The following is a 17,768-nucleotide window of genomic DNA, read 5'->3' as shown; positions in this document are numbered from 1 at the left end:
TCTGCCTCTTCGTCTCTGGAGCTCTGCCGCTGCTTCCCTGCACTCTGCCTGGGCAGAATTCAGCAGTGGCTTCTAACCAGAAAAGCCTTTCCATGCTCAAGGTGAGGCAGAGATGATGGCAGACCACATAATATACAGTACTGTATATTATATATACAGCATTCATTTGGCAGAATGATAATGAGCAGAGGACACAGGAGCTGCTGCTGGGGTCCATACTGTTTAATATCTTCATAATCAGCCTCAGCAAGTTTGTGGGTAGCACTGTTTCAGGCTCCCTGTTTCAAGAGGGATGCAGACAAACTGCAGAGAGACCAGCCAAGGGTCTCTCCCTGGAAGCGCTTGGGGACCTACAGAGCCTTCAAGGAGAGGGTGGGGGAGCTGGGCTTGTATAGGCTGGCTGTGAGGATGCTAATGGCCAATTTAAAAGAAGCCTACAACTATTGGAAGGGTAGCTACAAAAATTATGGAGCCAAATTCTTCTCAGGAATGCCATATGGAGCACCAAGGGCAATGGCCGCCAGCTGTGGCTTGGGAGGCTGAGGCTGGACATTAGGAGAAACTTCTCCACTAAAAAGTGAGCAGGTTGCTCAGAGAGGCTGTGGGATCTACCATGTGGACATTTTCAAGATTTAGAGAGGCAAAGCCATCGCTTACCTCATCTAGTTCTGGCAGGAGGCCAGCTACAGGTGGGAGATTGGGCTAGATGACCTCCAGGAGCTCCGCCTAACCAGCATTTCAGTCATTCTAATGTGACCAAGTCGTTATGCAGTGCAGCCAAGATTTCCAGCTCCCAAAGCATTCATTTATATTCCTCCTCCCACCCTTTCTTGGGTCTAATTCATAAGCTCACAGTATTTTCACAATGAATGAATCAAAGATACTTTAAAAAACCAAAAAACCCACAAAACACTAAGCGGTGAACTGCTAGCTCATGCAACCTCCCTGATGTCAGTGGGGATGCTGAATGTAACGGAGCATGTATCCATGACATTAATGGAAAAAAGCCTACAAGATGTATCTATATGAAACACTTCATTCCTTTCTTACGTGCTGCTTTTGTCTTAGTTTGTCATAAACTGAGGAAAAGATAGGGGCAAAGGGAGGGAGGAAGCACATAATTCACTGCCATTATAAAAATAAGCTCATTAGAAAAATAAACCTAATATTCATTAAAGGCCTGAACGTTTTGAGCAGAACCGAGTACTTCAGCAATGCTTAATGCCTTCAACACCGCTGCCTGCTCTGTCTGAATGTTATTTCCAGAGTGGCTGATTACTTGCATTAGGAAGTTGAGGCCAAAGAATAATGTCTCCCAAAGCAGCCAACTGGAAAAAATCTGTGAACAGCTGTGTGATTGCTGCACAACAGTTGTAGGAAAGCAGCGCAATAAGGTCAGATTCTGATCCATTACATCACTGTGCATTGAGACAAGCTCCACTGCAGACAGAAGCCATTACAGATACAAAACAAGCCAAGAGTCCAGTCCACAATCTGTAGAATAGGCAGCAGAATACAGCTCATTAGCATAGCTACATGAACGCCATTATTCAAACAAAATTATTACTACGTTTTTCTTGACCTCAGCTACTCACTGCAACAAGCCATGCGTATTTTAAGAGAAGAGGCAAGAGACCCCAAGAGGTTTCATTCTAGCTCACCTCATATGCTTCTACTAACTGTTACATCCAATTAAGGCTGCCAGTTTTATGAACTACTATATATTAAAGAACACCACAAACCTGACTGTACCCTCCCAATAAAATGAAAATGCTGTTTGAGGACCTTCCTTAAAAACTGAATGAAAGCTTGGTCCTGTGGTTATGATTACCTTTTGGTTTGCAAGAATAGCCAATTGTATTGTGCTCCTATGCAATCACAGAGCAGGTTTCTGACCAAATCGTTCCATCTTTTGCAAAGTCATCTACTGACCCCTTCCTCCATTTCAAAACTAATCTAGGTTTTAATGGTTGATCCATTTCTCCACAGTACTGAAAAAAAATCTCTGCAACAAGTTAACATGATTATAACGTAGTAAGCTCTTCCAATACCACTACGACTACATAGGGGATATATAAGAAAGACACTGCGCCAAGGAACTTAGAGTCTAAATACAGAATTGGTTCTCTTGCAAAACAAGAGTTGGGATTTTGGAGGGGAGGGGAGATGGAGAAGTTGGTTTATTCCTCTTCCCCCCCACCCACCAGAAGACTCGCAGGAAAGCGAGGGCTTTTGCGTTGGCACGGATTGAACAAAGAGAAGCAGCCACTATCCCAGGACAAAAATTTACACATGGCAACTATGGAACAAGATGAGAGTTCACAGCAGTTCTTTATTTGTGCAGGTATTTATACAGCCGCCTTCTACTCCTAAAAACGAGTAAAAGGAGAGCCAATACTTCAACAGGAATCCATTTTGGTTTTGCTCCCTATTAAAACTTAATTTGATGCTCTTAACCTGTAGATCTGAATACGTAACATATTTCTTAGCATCCCTGGCATTCTGAAATGAACAATAGATGCCAGAAGTTTTTTTTAAATAATAAATTAAGGTCAAGCTAAGTGATTAATGGGTTCTTTAATGTGTTATGCTGATTTTGTTCCAAAATAAGCAGCTGCTTTATATAAACTGCTTCATTTCTCTTCAACAGCAAATCACAAAAAGTAAAAGAAATCACTCCCACACGAGTCTTTTAAAAGCTCACATTGCTCATCATGTAACAAGCACAGAAAGTAACCTGTTGCCCCTGAACAACGGAAAAGTGTCCTCAGATGAACCAGTCCTCTACAATGACTATTATACAATTTTTACAGGTATTCACTGAGCAAACTCCTTCGTAACAGCTAAGAAAATTGCAAGGTTAGGAGAGCAGCCGATTCTTAATTCATATCCATATTCAGACCCAAAAGTCAAATTAGAATTTGTCTAGCAACCCCTGATTAACACAAATCAAATACAACTTTTCTGTCATCTTTCAGAAATCACTATGCTAGCCCATGCAAGCTTCATGAATATTTTTAAGCAAGAAATATCGTCTCCCCCCACAACTGGCTCCAGGGACTTAACAACAAAAAATCTTGCACCTCTAATCAAAAAACAGATTGAAAATACAAGTGACAGTAGCTTCTCGCAATTGTGGAATATCAGAAGGAGCTATAATCCACAACAGATTGTTCAAATCACCCTCACTCAGTCACTCGAGCGTTTCTTTGTTATGTATTCTCATCAGAGAAATACTTGGCAGTGTTCACATGTAAATCATCATCAGCTTTTTGGATCACCTCTTCTGATGTAGAATCAGCTCAAACTTTTCGGAATTATGATGTTTCACTAGAACGCTTTTCAGCAATACAATGCGCTGCTGAAGACTCAGGCAGATGGCTTGGCTGAGACAGTTCGCAATTTGAAAATTGTCTCCAGTCAGATTTTATTTTAAATAAAGCATAAAAATCAGCAAGTCTTTTTGAGATTATATTACACACAAAAAAGCAGCAGTTACTGGAAGATACAGGGTCACGAAATAGACTGCCTCATTCACTGATCCCAGCCCCAGGATTAAATGCTACCCAAGTTATTTGATTTCTAAATGGGATTAATTGGTAGCTTCAGTCTCATTCTTGGCAGGTTCATCACCATTGTGTGCAGCAATATGTGGCACTGTAACACGCAGACCTCACCTTACTCCTGTTCACAGTTCCACTCTTCCGTGCAGCTGAAAACGTGACTACAAACACAACTAAGGCCAGCAGGAAGCAGTTCTTATGGCCAAATAAAAGCTATGGTTGGAAAATGCCTGGAGAACAAACCACCCTCTTGTATGGTTCCCTTCAGTCAAAATTAAAAACCACAGATAGGCCTGTGAGGAAAAAGTTTTAGTTCAGGTTTTTGCCACAAGAAGTTTGCCAAGCTCCTATTCTCTCGGTCCAGAATGCGTCACCAGCATGGCACTCAGTGTTGTTTTGTTTTGTTGTTATTTTTTAGTTAAGAAGCATCTTCTATGCAAAGATTAAATTAGCAATTGATGGAAAAATTACTCGCTCCCATCATCTGTCAAGGGAGCATAAGCTGGCCAGTTGCACACTACTCTTTAGACCACCGGCAACTTTGCAAACAGTGCAGTTCATTACCTGTAGATTATTATACTTACTCTCTCATTGACAGATATGAAAACTGTTTGCTCTCCAAAGCAAGTCACCCCAGTACGCCCCGTTTCAACCTACAGTTCAAAGAAAATACATTGATAACTCTGACCCTATCATCTACCCAGTGCTAGGAAGCAATCCAGCTCCGCTAACCAAACACCTTCTGCATCCCTGTCTCTGGACAGACCGTACGCGGAGCCTCCTACGGCGATACTCTGAGCTCGGTACGTTTGACTACTACACAGAACCCAGGCCTCGTTCCCTGAAAACAACAGCAAATCCCAAAGCGGTGGCGAGCCCGGGGGAAGAAGTGGAGGCACGGGGCTGCTCTCTTGTTCGACACGACGAGACAAAACTCGGAGTGGTTACTTCACGTGTGGCAGGGGCCTGACCCTCCGCTGCTTTACTCTTCTTTCAGACCAGCGTGGCCAATTAAGTGAGGGTTGAATCAGGCCCCTCGTATATAAATGGATCATTTGAAGTTATACACGTTACTTTACATGGAAAAAATTCAAGCTTTTAAAAAATGAGCATATAAAATATAAAAAGACGTTTAAAGTGCGCGCGTGCACACGCACGAGCCAGTTTTACTTTGCGCTGCCTGTTCAGTAGAACAGATAGCCTGTTCTCTGACTCTCTTTTAACTGCAAACCTTATACTAGCTGTGTATATTTTGGACCTTTTCCCATCCTACCATGATTTCCTGTCTGAGTCTGCAGCCCATGGCAACAGCAGAAAATTGGAGTGCAGGGTTTGCAGATGGTGGCAGGCCAAATGCCCTGTGCCAATTTAGTATCGTCTTCCATAACATATGCATTATCTAAGTCTTGGCTATATGGCAAAAGTTACCTTCATGCTAATAAATTATATTCATTTTAATTTATAAATTGTGCTTGCCTTAGGGAAGCTCTGGCCTTCTGCAGGGAACATAAAAAAACCACACTCACACAGCCTTACATATACATCATCATACTATAAAAGGAAAATTATATTCTGAACTGCTGTCAAGGTAGATGAAAACTCACACAGTTTTATCGCTCAATTCCAGCAGGTCACAGGTCACTGCAACTGTTCAAAAACAAAGCAAAACAGTACCCTCCCCAAATTTATTGATATGCAGCACACACACATCCCACAAAATAACTTAGGACAAAAGCAGCATTTCCACGTGTTTGCAACAAAAATACGAGACCTAAGATTCTATACGCAGGGAAAAGGTGCCAGAAACAATCCCAGGGTTGCTTTCCATTGGGAAATGTAGTGTTAAACACGAATCTTCCCTCAGTGGCTTTAATAAGAGACTGCATCTGGCATTGCCCTGAGAGAATGGAACCGGGGGGGCAGTAGGGGGAAGGACACACTTTTTTTGAGGAATGATATTAGCAAGAACACACATGATCATGTGTTCACCCACGCCGCACTCACCGCCACAGCTACAAAACTACCTCAGTGTATAGATGCTTTAAATCCCCCCCACTCCCAGCACACGCTACAGGACATCCAGGTTTTCCATGGAATGAATGGTCACCATCAAAGCTTCTCCCACCTCGAGGTGTAAAGCCCTGAAGTTTATTACAAAGTACTAAACCAAAACTACCTCAGACAAGCACGTGGCCTCAATCCAAGTGATTTCAGTGGAAGAGCCCAGGCAACTGCTTCGGAAAGAATCTAGGCTTTTCTGATAAGCAAAATCATTCCTTCGCTAGTGCAAGGAATCACAGACTAAAATCCATCAGCCACTGCTTTATTCCAGAATGAAACTCTCTGGTCTCTCAGCAGTGGTAAACAAACACACTGTATTTTTTCCCCTTGAGCCTAGTTCACAACTCTGATCCATTTTCTTGACTTTCTGCCCTTCTCTTCTTCTGCCTACACCACACCAGGCAGAAGCATTATTCAGAACTCAGAGATTCACAAACCCATTCTGGATACTGATCAAAACCCCATTAAAGCTAATGGAGATTATTCCTTTGGCTCCAGCAAGATTAAACTTTAAAGTAAGTAGCACTTCTTGCATGGATTCCGACCTTGCCTTCAGTAGCAGTTAATTGACAACAATTCTGACAGATTTCTTACTTGATGATCTTACTGTCATCAACCTCAAGTATCTTGAAGTTCAAACAAAACTGACAACTCACTCAAGCCAAAGTTTCCACATATACTGCCAGAGCATAAGAGAACTCTTCATAAACACTTCTTGGGGGGGGGGGTGTAGACAAGCTTTAGAAGTCTTTAAATATAGACAGTAGAATGAAATTGTTTATTGAAAACATCTAATAAAGATATTATGCCTTGGTTGCCTACTATTATAGCTTTCCATCTTCTTCCCCCCACTCTAAGTTAAACTATCACTTCAGTGAAAATATCCAAAGACACCTTATAAGTTTGATATAATACCTTAAAAGTACTCGAAACCATATTAAGACCATAATAAAACTGTATCAGTTCAACTCTGGAGCAATTTTTATGCTCTCTAAACAAAACTGCCAGTGCAAGCTGAGCGCAAAACAGGGTGGGGGGTGGAGGGAAGGTACCATTCAAACCAAAGAGCAGAAATTCAACGTCCAATTAACCAGAAATTATATCCACCCCACAGAGGAAATACATTTCATTATATATTATCTATTACTACAACATACATACATCGCTAACGTTTTGGTTAGACCTGTGGTATTATCTCAGGAAATTGCACAAAAACTGGAAAAGAAAGAAAAAGGAAACCTCTCAACCACTTGTGATGCAGAAACAGATGAGCACTTCCGAGGACAAATTTACGGCGTGCCCCAGTCCATTAACGTTTCTCGCGACTCGCATTACCGATTCTTCCCAAACTCAGCATGCAATACAACACTCCAAAAAGACACCTCTGAAGTCAACACTCCAGCGTAGTCGTACCGAGGGGTGCTCTCTGCCCGCTTGCATGCATGCGTGCGTATCTACCGCAGAAACGCCACACGCGCTCACGCCCCTGCTCCGCACAAGCCACAGCAGCATCCCAACACCGCTTGCTCACCCGCCAGCAAAGGCCGACGCACACTATTTCAGGTTAAAAGAAGCTGCAGGATCATCAGTGGATCACCCAAGTGGAATCAAAGTTAAAGATATGAGTGAACTGGCTAAAAGCAACTGGAAAACCATGGTTTTGCTTTAATCTATTACTTTTGACATCAGTCTGCACTGCATGGAGTATTGGGTAGTCACTTAAAATAAGAAAACAAGAAATTGATTTCTACTAAATTCTATTAGAACATTAAAAAAATCCAAAACAGTTTGAAGAAAGAATATGAAGCTTAATTCCCCACCGTAGCTGTTTGCCAAAATTCAACTCTTGCCCTCCAGCTGAAAGAGTAGTGTGCTTTATTCACAAGCAATAAGATGTAAATATTAGAAGAAAATCTATTCACTGTCATCCTGGAATTAATCAAGAGAAAACACAGAGCTATATAGGGTCAAGAAAATAATAGATAATTATGCCTCTGCATGTTTGTCTTTTAAATGTGTAAGTCCCAGCATAAACACGCAGTCATATTTTCTTTATTCTCCAGGACTCAGGCAACAGGCTGCAGATTGGGCTAGCAATGAAAGTAACAGAAGTACCCAACATGGACTGTAATGTTATAAACACTGATGTTATAAACACTGAAGAATGGGACAAGCAGATTATGCCTTTGGTAGTGTTCCTTTCCTCTCATCCCTGAAATATCATAAACATTTACTTTGATCTTGCATAGCCCCATAGCGAATTTATCAGTTGTTATAAATCTACACGCATGAACTGAAAAGCTGGTCTGAAATGTTTATTTGGCTTCAGTTCTTAGCCTCTAGCCCATGACTATACCACAAATACCCTTAATCATCTCAAGCATTTTGGTGTCACTACACAAAAACTACAGCAATTACTTAAGCACATTTTCCACAGTTTTCCTTTTTTGCTTATGTCAAGACTTTTTCATTTTTTGAACAGGGAGAGTCAAATGCAGTCTCCTGATAGACTGCTGTGGCACTGTAACACTACCAGAGAGCATCACTTTGGTCACTTGGAAACTTCTCTAGCTTTCTTCTAATTTTTTTTTTTTTTAAAATAAAATAATAATAATGAAAAAATAATCAAGGCTTAGATTTCAATTTCACTTTCACAAACCTAGCCGAAAGTTTGTCAAATAGCTGACTTGATACTTGTGCGCAAGATAAGCAAACAAATGGAGATGCATGCTCTCACTGTAAGATAGCAGTTAGCGTAGAGAGAAAGCCTCACATGAAATGCACGAACGACGTACACTGACCCAAGATGATTAAGAAGATGCTTTACCTTCTACTGTCCCTATCCACAGCCTGAAAGCACTTTACGCAGATGACTGAATGAAACCTCGCAGCGTCCTCCAGAAGCTGGTATTTTGCTCAATTCAGACGTAAAGCGGGTTAAGCAGCTTGGTGAACACCAAACAAGTTTTAAGAAAGAAATGGTCCAGGTGTAATAATTAAACAACCAGAACAAGATGGACAAGTGCTCGGGCTTACAACTAATCCATGAGTTGTCTGGGTCAAACCCATACAAAGAACGCCGGACAGTTGTTGCTTGGTCAACAGGAAGAAGGTAAGTACATTCACAGCGATCCCCGTGACCCGATTTAACGATTCTCACAGGTTGCAGTCCGCAATCACAGCTCTGTTGAGTGGCTATTTGAAAGAAACGTTTCATGTTAAGATCATAGTAAAGACCGATCCAAACAACTGCTTGCTAGAGGACCACCACAAAAAGCATCAGCTAGACTATAGTTAATGAAATCACATCATCCAGTAACAGCTTTTGAGCAGATGAGGAGGAAGTGTACAGTGCTAAGGGACTTTCATCTGCAAGTAACACATAAGCAAGTAGGTTTTAGCAGGCAAGGATTTTGTAGCTCAGAATTGCATTTAACTTGAATTCAAAAGGACCGATCCTTAGTTTCCACTCCTGAAGACGGCAGCAGTTGCAGCATACCCTTCCCTCAGAAGTTACTTTCACACTATTAATTCTATCCCACATACTCCATGCTCACAAAAGCTGCAACCACCACCCCAGCAGGCTGCAAGCAGACACTTTAATTACAGGTTGACAAACAACCCTCAGCCGTGCCCTGCCCATAGCTGGCCTGTCCCAGCGCTGCTCTCTCCTCGCTCCAGTTGCCAAGCATACCAAAGTCACACCCGCCGTAGCCAAACATTTCCTCTGGACCAGAATGAGCTCACAGCCCCAGCTCGGTTTGTGACCTAAGTCAGAAAGCAAGTCTGGATGTGTTTGGGCAAAAGGAAGAAACTTTTCAGCATTTGTGCATCCTATCCTCTTTCCATTATTGCTTTCTTGGGATAAGGCCTGCGCTGCCAACAAGACGACTCCATTTAAAAGGCTCTCCTCACTCATAAAGGCACAACTTGGAATCCTTAAATTGACGTCAATGCTCTCAACAAGGTCTTGCAGTTTTGTTCTGGTTTTTTAAATGTAGCTCTTGTTCTGTTAGGGAAGGAATCAAGAGTTCTGTTGAACTATTTGTGTCCCAATTTGTAAATTAAGAAAACACGAAGCCACCATTGTGCTGGTTTTACCATTGCCTCAGGCTTGCTTAGATTTAACCAAATGTCATGTTAAGCGCTTACGTTCAAAATAACATGTAAATTAATCCCATTAAAACAAGAGCAGCATCAGAAATTATTGTTTTTATTCTTTTGCTCATCAGCCTGAATTCTCATAGTTCAGCGTGAGCAAATGGACATTTTCTTCTGTTGACTACTGGTGGAGTAGGACTCGGTCAATGAGAGAGGTTTTTCTTAATGTCCAGAGTGTAAGACTACAAAGCAGGACTCCTGAGCCTGTAACAATGTGAAAAACTTTATAAATAAGGACCACATATATTGACTTGAAAAGCTTAGCATTGAGTAAATGCAAAATGAGAGCTATAATGTAAACAAAGATTATTTTGATCTTGTTTCCAAACATTCAGAAGAATAAAGATTGCTGAAGCATCTGCTGGGCACTGTTGAGTGTCTAGTGGCTTTATTGTGTTTAGAAGCCTCTGTTTCTCTTCTTTTGAATTCTGCTGGCACAATGGACAAATTGCTCAAGATAAGCACCTGTTCATTTTACTTTAAGAAAGGATGAAATATCAACTTAGTGAAGATCAAAGGATTAATATTACTTTTGGCCTTATTTTTCTATTTTCTTACATTGCTGTAAGATGAGTTCTTTTTAAAAATGAACTTACTTCTAGTTCAACATTAAGATCTTGGCTTTAAGCTCCAAGTGCAAAGAGGCACTTTTGAGCTTCAGTTCCTTCTGAAGTTAAGTGCTTGAGTCTTAAGCTCATGCCCCTCTGCAACTTGATAATTGTGTAGTAAGTAAATTTTATACAGTCTATTGTAAGTACGTTCAGTACTTCTTAAATTTCACGTGACAGAGGGCTTTATAAGCTTAGACATTTCCCTTGCAGTGTTGCATACCCATGCGTTACAACACCAAGCTAGGGAAAGGAACAGAAAAATGAAACATAAGGAAGGAAGCTCTAAATGGACCATTAACTAGACTAATTGAATCATACCAGGTACATGAACAGAAATAAATTATTACAACATGAAAATGCTGCAATAACATTAATACCCAAACAAGCCTTTTCCAGTGTAAAAAGATCTTTCGTCTCAACCCCATTATCGAAACACAATTTATTCAAAACTTACTGCCACCCTATGTTACTATTGCAATTAGTTTGGGCATAGCCCCAAATTAGGTAGGAATAAGATTTCAAAACAGCTAGAATATATACAACATCCATGCACTGGGCGAGTGCTGATCTCAAGAAAGAGGAGGCAATTTGTAATGCTAGAGATCAGTTAAGGAAGTTCACTGACAGCCATCAACTCTCCCCAGATCAGATGAGTTTAGGTTTCAAATCACATGAGAAATTAAATGAGGTACAGGAAAAAAAACCCACTCTAGTGGCTCAGTTCAGCAAGACTAGCTGACTGTACGCTGCAAGATCTTCCAACTGGAAATGAGACAATCTAATTTCAATTATTCCCATAATCAGAAGACATGACATCAACCATATCATATTTTATTATTAAGAATACGAACACTCAAAGCTCATTCCTCATTTTCTGCAGACACACAAAAAAACCCATGCAAGAGCACCCCAAATATCCAAATATTGCACAAGTGTTCACTGCTAAACTTTGAGCTCAAACAGTTTGATTTTTCACCTGAAAAATAAATTACAAAAAAACCCCCCCTGTTGTAACTTCTGGTCTTACATACCAAGGATAAAATTCTGCCCTGGCCTCAACAGTATTTGCTCAGCTCAAAACCCTGCCTTTAGCAGTAACAACAGACTTCAGCCTCAACGCAAGAGGTCACAGCCTTTTCTCTCCAAGAGGTTCCTTCTTCACAGGCCTAGCTCTGCAGTTTCACAGGGGTAAGCTGTCACCAACACCAATTCCGCTTGAAATCCAAGTATCAGCATTTGCTGCTGGTAGTTATACACTGAGGGGGCTCCAGCACTTGCTCTTCAACCAACTGAATTGAAAGGACCCAAATTTTATTGCTATGGTGTAATATCAGCAAGCTGAAGGATTAATTTAAGACAGCATTATTAGTTCAGTAATGAAGTTTTCCTTCACTATCACTAAATGAAATTATATATACACACAGAAAACCCATTATAAGGGACAAAATAGGCATTTTAGCTTTACTTGAGCTACCCTTTCACATAAGCAAGATGCATATCTGCAGAGGTTTGTATTTTTAATTGTGTATCTAGTGGTTTGTGTTTGTAGGAGAGGCGAGCATGTATATACAAGCACTAACATTTAGGCTTAAAGAATTTGTCCCTGTGGGTTTGTGGATATAAATCCAAGTTGTTGAATGTGTAGGAGTAGAAGCACACAAGGTACGCTGGGGGTACGTTTGTACAGAGGTGAAGGAAGCCATAGCTCGAACAGGATCACAGCTATGACCAGCTTGTCTAACGTGGAAAAGTGCACGTGGGTCTATCATATTCCTGCCCAGCAATGTTGCTTCAAACTGCTGCTTCAGATATGATGACACAGAAGACAGAGACATTTGTTCGATTTTCTTAACAATTTGCAGACTGCCTGTGGTACTGCTGTACTAGCCTTGTACTTCTACTCAGCTCATCGATTGCATTTGCAGCCCTCTTCCCCAAAATGCACCCCTTCCAACACGCAGTTTTTTCCTGAACAGTTGTGGAGCTGATAGCTTATTAAAATTGATGACGCTTTTTATATGCACAACAGTTTTTTCAGTTCATATAACAAGAGGGCATTCTATTTATTGAAATGTCATAATTTTTTTTTTTTTCCATGCTGGATTTCAGTACAATACCATGACTACACTGAAATAAAAAAGTTAAAGACCATTTTGATAACTATAAAAAGGAATTATTGTAATGGCATAGCTCTAAAAACTCCTCAATGTTAAAATCAGCTATAATTTTTCACCCATATTAGCACAGTGAGAAATATAAAAGAAAATGGGGTTAGTTAACGATACTAAATCCAAAGTCCATGCTTGACGCTTGGCAGGGTGTGCTGCAGTGTTTAGTATCAGAGAGAAGACAATTCATCCCTGGTCTAATTTTATTGAGTCCAAATCATTCCCTCTCACCGTGAGGAAAGGTTACACAGTTTCCCCCTCAACCCCTTCCTAAGAAAAATGTCTCAAGACACAAGAAGAGCTTATTTTGGACTCTGTTTCTACTCCTCATCAGCTGAGCAAATCAACGGGCTAATTTGTGGATTAGTTCTTCCACAGAGACCTTCCAGCGTTTCAGCTAAGAGGTATGTGAAGAAACAGTGTTACCAAGTTAAATTCCACCCCCCCCCCCCTTTTTTTTCTGCAAAAACATCTGTCAACACTTACAGCTACAGAACCCCAGGATGTGCTGATGCATTAAATAGCACAGCAGGTGTGTCGGCTGTCGCAGGAGTGCTCGGCAATAACCAGATAGTTAAGTACAACGTAAGTGCTGCGGTTTATAGGGCAATAATACCAAAACGTATTTGCAGCGCTGACAGTTCAGATTCTAATGAACCACGCACCAGTCAAACACAGGAACATCAAGTTAAAAGAATCACATTTCCAAGGTACATTCATATTTCTCTTCGTCTCCCAACTAACGTTTTAAATGAACAGACTCCAATATTCCAAATTAGCATGTCTTCAAATCTCTGTGAAACTACTGGATGCATTCTCTACTTTAGCTATATCAAACAAATGCGTATCATATATCTCCATCTAACTAGAAATAGAAAATAAAACATGTATTCCAATTCATATGACTTTTTTACCTTCCAGTTGCTACATTGTTCGGTAGCTGCTTACCATTTTTACCGCTTTTATTTCATTTTCGTTCCAGCTTGCATTGCATTATTTTTGCAACGTCCCACCTAGACTCTGTCTGAAAAGACTTTGCCCTTGGAGGCATTAACACACCCAGAGAGCTTTACAGAACTCCTCACGGCCACAAGCTCAGATGACATTCGTCCTTCCCAGGCAGAGAGACCGAGTCCCAAGAGTGAAGTCAGAACTCGCACTAACAGCACAAAATGTCTCACAGAAGCAGCAAATAGCTGATTAAAGAACAGCTTCACAGAAAGGGCAAATAAATAAATAAGCCACAGATTATTATGTATTTAAAAATAATATTAAAATTCCCCTTCGGCATTTAGAGTTTTAAACTTTACCCTTCACACACCAGGTGTTGCCTAAACCATGTTTGTTACAGAATATGAAGGTTTCAGCCTCCAAAGCCTTAAGAACAGTGACTGGACTACTGTCTTTGATGGGACATTAGTCCCTGAGGAAACACAGGCCTAAACCTCAGTCTCTTGAGAATTCTATGAAGATTTATGTACTTACTTACTGTTTCTTAGACTCCAAAGCAGCATGCTATCCTGATCTAATAATGAAAATTGTATTCAATAGATCATAATGCCAGAAAGGTCCATTATGATAATCCAGTGCAATCTCCTGCATAGTACGCTGCCATGGATTTCATCCAGAGATTGCAATGCTTGACTGGAGTTAGAACTTAACCTCTAAGTGCTTTTTATCTCTAGCATCAGACTCGGTGCTATAAAACAAAACCCAGCAAACATATGCCAAGTTCGCAATTTATAAGTACTCCATTAAAATGTTCTTACTATAAAAGAAAAAAAAAAATTACAGTAAAGCAAGTTTGCCTTTTCCTTATACTGGAATAAATCCAGTCATTTTACCGCTAGATCTACCTCAGATTTAAATAAATGTAAAAGACAAGATCATTTGAAAGCACCGTGGAGAATGATGTGAATACTACTAATTTACAATTCCTACAGGGAGAAAGCATAACGACGTTATTTCAAGCTTTTTGCATCCATATAAAACCATTTGTGGTCTTACAATTGCAAGAAAAGCCATTTGGAAGATTCACTGACTTGTGTCAGGTAAAGTACTAGTGACAGACTGTCACAGGATACCTTCATGTGCAGTTTTATTCAATTTCCAGACTTAAAAAATGCATTCAATTATCGACAGAACTGATCTGAAAGACAAGAACAACAAAAGAGGCAACAGAAGCCAACCCTTCTGTGGCCAGTGACTGCTCGGTATTACACTACACAAGCGTTATCAGAACTGACCATTTGGTGGTTTGAATATTTATAAGCATTTCCCTGCAGAGTCACTCATGTTTCCATTGAACACCAGCTTCCATTCATTCATTGCAATTTTTCCAAGAAGGAGATTTCTCGTAAGAAAAAAAAGCTCTGTGAGGGACTGACTCTTCCTCTCCATTTTACGCACAGAACCTGCGTGGCAGGAGCACTGAGCAGAGAATGGCTAAGTGCATGTTTCACTTTACAGAACCACAATATTTCGCTCCAGCTTCCCTGAATAAGGAACAAGAGAGGGAACCGAGCTCTCTTTTTGGACCTGGTGACAAATACCCCCATGGTACCTAAAGAATCTTGACAAGTGTTTTGGCAGAGGACAAGACATCCCCATGCCTTTACAGTGTTCCATCGAAGAGCTTGTAGTTCAAAAAGTAAAAGTCAAACCTAGACATCTAAAGTTACAGTTATGCCTTGCCCTAGCGCCAGGAGCACATCCCAAAGGGCTCTCACATTTATTTCAGGTACGTTCAGTAACGCTGTCAGCGGACAGAGGGCAGATAGAGCACATAAGAGAGGTTTTGTGAGCACCATAGCAGCAACCATCCTCTTACGTTGTAATCTGAACCAGGCTGACTCACTGGGGACAGTCACTGCACCTATCTACCAGTGATCTGAATTGCGACATTATTGCTTTAGTATAGGATAACTGCAGGGAATCAATGCACCCAAGGAGCAGCAGTTGAGTCAGCCCTTCTCTGACAAAGCGTTTCATTGCTAAAGTTCACCTAAGGTATATTTTTTCCCCCCAAAGAAAATCCACTCCTTTACTTGCCTCTTGTTATGAGAGTATCTTCTGAAGAGGACCAAGCCACTTGGTTTTATAAAGAGTTAAATCAGAAAGGTATTATGCATGGAATATCTGACCGTAACGATGAGGCCAGCAAGAGTCATGACGCTGTGTGTGGTACACAGAATAGTTTTCTAAATTGAATGTTTCCCCGTTTTCCACGGAAAAATATGGTACTCCTCAGTGTGACAATGCAAGATAAACAGCGCAGCTTCTTACCAGAACTGTCATGACTTAAGCCTTTCAAATCTCTCCTCAGTCTCACAGGAAGATGCCAACATTCCTCTATCTGCTTATTTGCTTAACTGTTCAAAAAGTCTGCTTTCTAAACAAATTACAGAGGTAAGTATCTTAATGCTACGTTATTCTCATTACCGAGACACCATCCTACATGCTCACTTTGGCAAGCTAAGCACAGGCTCTTGTTTATTGCACGAGTGTAATTACAACACAGGTTTCTGCTAAACTAGCGAGAAGTCTAAGTAACATGTAGTTGTAAGTTTTTGCTCAGAAACTGAATTTTACTACTGCAAAGAAAAAAAAAATTAATGTTGTTTTCCCTCTCCAGGCTGCATGTGGGAATAGCATCTTTAAGATGAAACTGCAAGGTACTCACTATAACATAAATTTTGTTTAAAAACAGAGGCTGTGTTTTCTGCAGGGCAGCTTGTAAAGCACGTTTCATCTTATGGTTACGGAGAAGCACGTTTACATGCCAGTTATAGTAAAAATGCTCAAAACAGCAGCTGGTAGAAAGTCAGGAGATACTTGTTGAGACAACGGGGCTTGGTTTCCCACAGTCTCTGTGCCGTTTATAAACTGGTACACCTTAAGAGTAAAGCAGGATCATTCTTGCCTGGTAAAACCGTCGTGTCAGCTTTACGCACACACAAACCACAACCGAGATGCAATTCAGATGAAAAGAAAAAACAAAAAAAAAAACCCCAAGTCTATAGAAATCAGCAGTTTTACTGTAAAGCTTGCTGGTATGAAGATTAGCAATCGCAAAAGCTGGATCTTACCGTTAGCATTTTTCCCACAGATGAGATGCTCGTAAGGCTGCAACACTCCCCAAAGTTCAGCATCGTTGTTGATAACCATCTCCAGGATTTCAGCGGAGATCTCCCCTCCTCCACCATCCGGGCTCTGACTCGCCAAAACCCTAGCCTTAATCTCTTCTACAAGGTTTTCCATGCACGCGGTTAAAGAGATGGCTGCGTATTCATGGATCCTAACCGAGATCCTAGTGTCCACCATCCACCTGAAAAACCTCCCCACTGAAAAGGTGAGGCCGCATCTCGCCGATTTACCTTTCCTCAGTCCGTCGCCAGCACTCATGCTGTACAGAGAAAGCGCCTTGACAGTCGCCAAGACACAGCTCTCCGACAACGACCAGCTCTGGATGAGCTTGATAGCGCTCTGCACCTCGAACCTGGTGCACTTGGAGTGCATCACGCTGAGCCGCTGAGCCTCCCTGGAGACCCTGATCAAGGCGCGCCTCAGTAACTGCGAGAGCCGCCTGACAGCTTCCTGAGAAAAGGTTCTGCTATTGCCGTCTCCCTTCCCTTTTCTGAGTATTCTTCCGATGTCCTCATCAGTCCAAGGGTATTCCTCTAGATCCGGCAGCTTAGGACACTTGGAAAAGATATCTGCAACCTCGGGGTCTTCCGGCAGAACAGTGTTCACGGTATCCCAGCTGTTATTCCTACTGTTCATGGAGCCCGAGTAGTACCACCAGTTGCCTCTGTGCTGAGAAGAGGTGAAGGCTTGGGAGTTGGACTTGGAAGAAGAGAGACTAAGGGACCTGCAGGAATCCCCTGCCCCATAACCAGAGTCCAAAGTTAAATCCTCCAGGGTCTTCAGAGTAGAGCTGTATATCCCAGCCATAGGAAAGACGGGTGAAGCCAACCGCAACGCGCACGAAAGGTGAGGCTGGGACAGATCCCTCCTGCGCGAAAGGTGAGGCTGGGACAGATCCCTCCCGCACGAAAGGTGAGGCTGGGACAGATCCCTCCCGCGCCTACCGAGGAAGGTTTGCAGCACGGCGGGAAGGAGCCCTCCCCGCACGCCGGCTCCGCCGAGGGCCGGCTACCTCCATCCCGCAGGGAGGCTGCGCTCAGCCATCTTCTGCCTCGGGA

General features: G+C 41.6%; 1 protein-coding gene across 1 annotated transcript in view; it reads right to left on the bottom strand.

The window, feature by feature from the left end:
- Positions 1 to 17,517, bottom strand: part of ABTB2 (ankyrin repeat and BTB domain containing 2) — a 136,065-nt gene extending 118,548 nt beyond the window's left edge. The window contains exon 1 of the mRNA XM_075712429.1: positions 16,653 to 17,517. Coding sequence (XP_075568544.1) covers positions 16,653 to 17,517 — 865 coding nt within the window. The remainder of the gene's footprint in view (positions 1 to 16,652) is intronic.
- Positions 17,518 to 17,768: the final 251 nt, after the last annotated feature.

Source organism: Pelecanus crispus, chromosome 6 (genome assembly GCF_030463565.1).
Source record: "Pelecanus crispus isolate bPelCri1 chromosome 6, bPelCri1.pri, whole genome shotgun sequence".
Taxonomy (NCBI): domain Eukaryota; kingdom Metazoa; phylum Chordata; class Aves; order Pelecaniformes; family Pelecanidae; genus Pelecanus; species Pelecanus crispus.
This window is presented reverse-complemented; position numbering and strand designations above follow the sequence as displayed.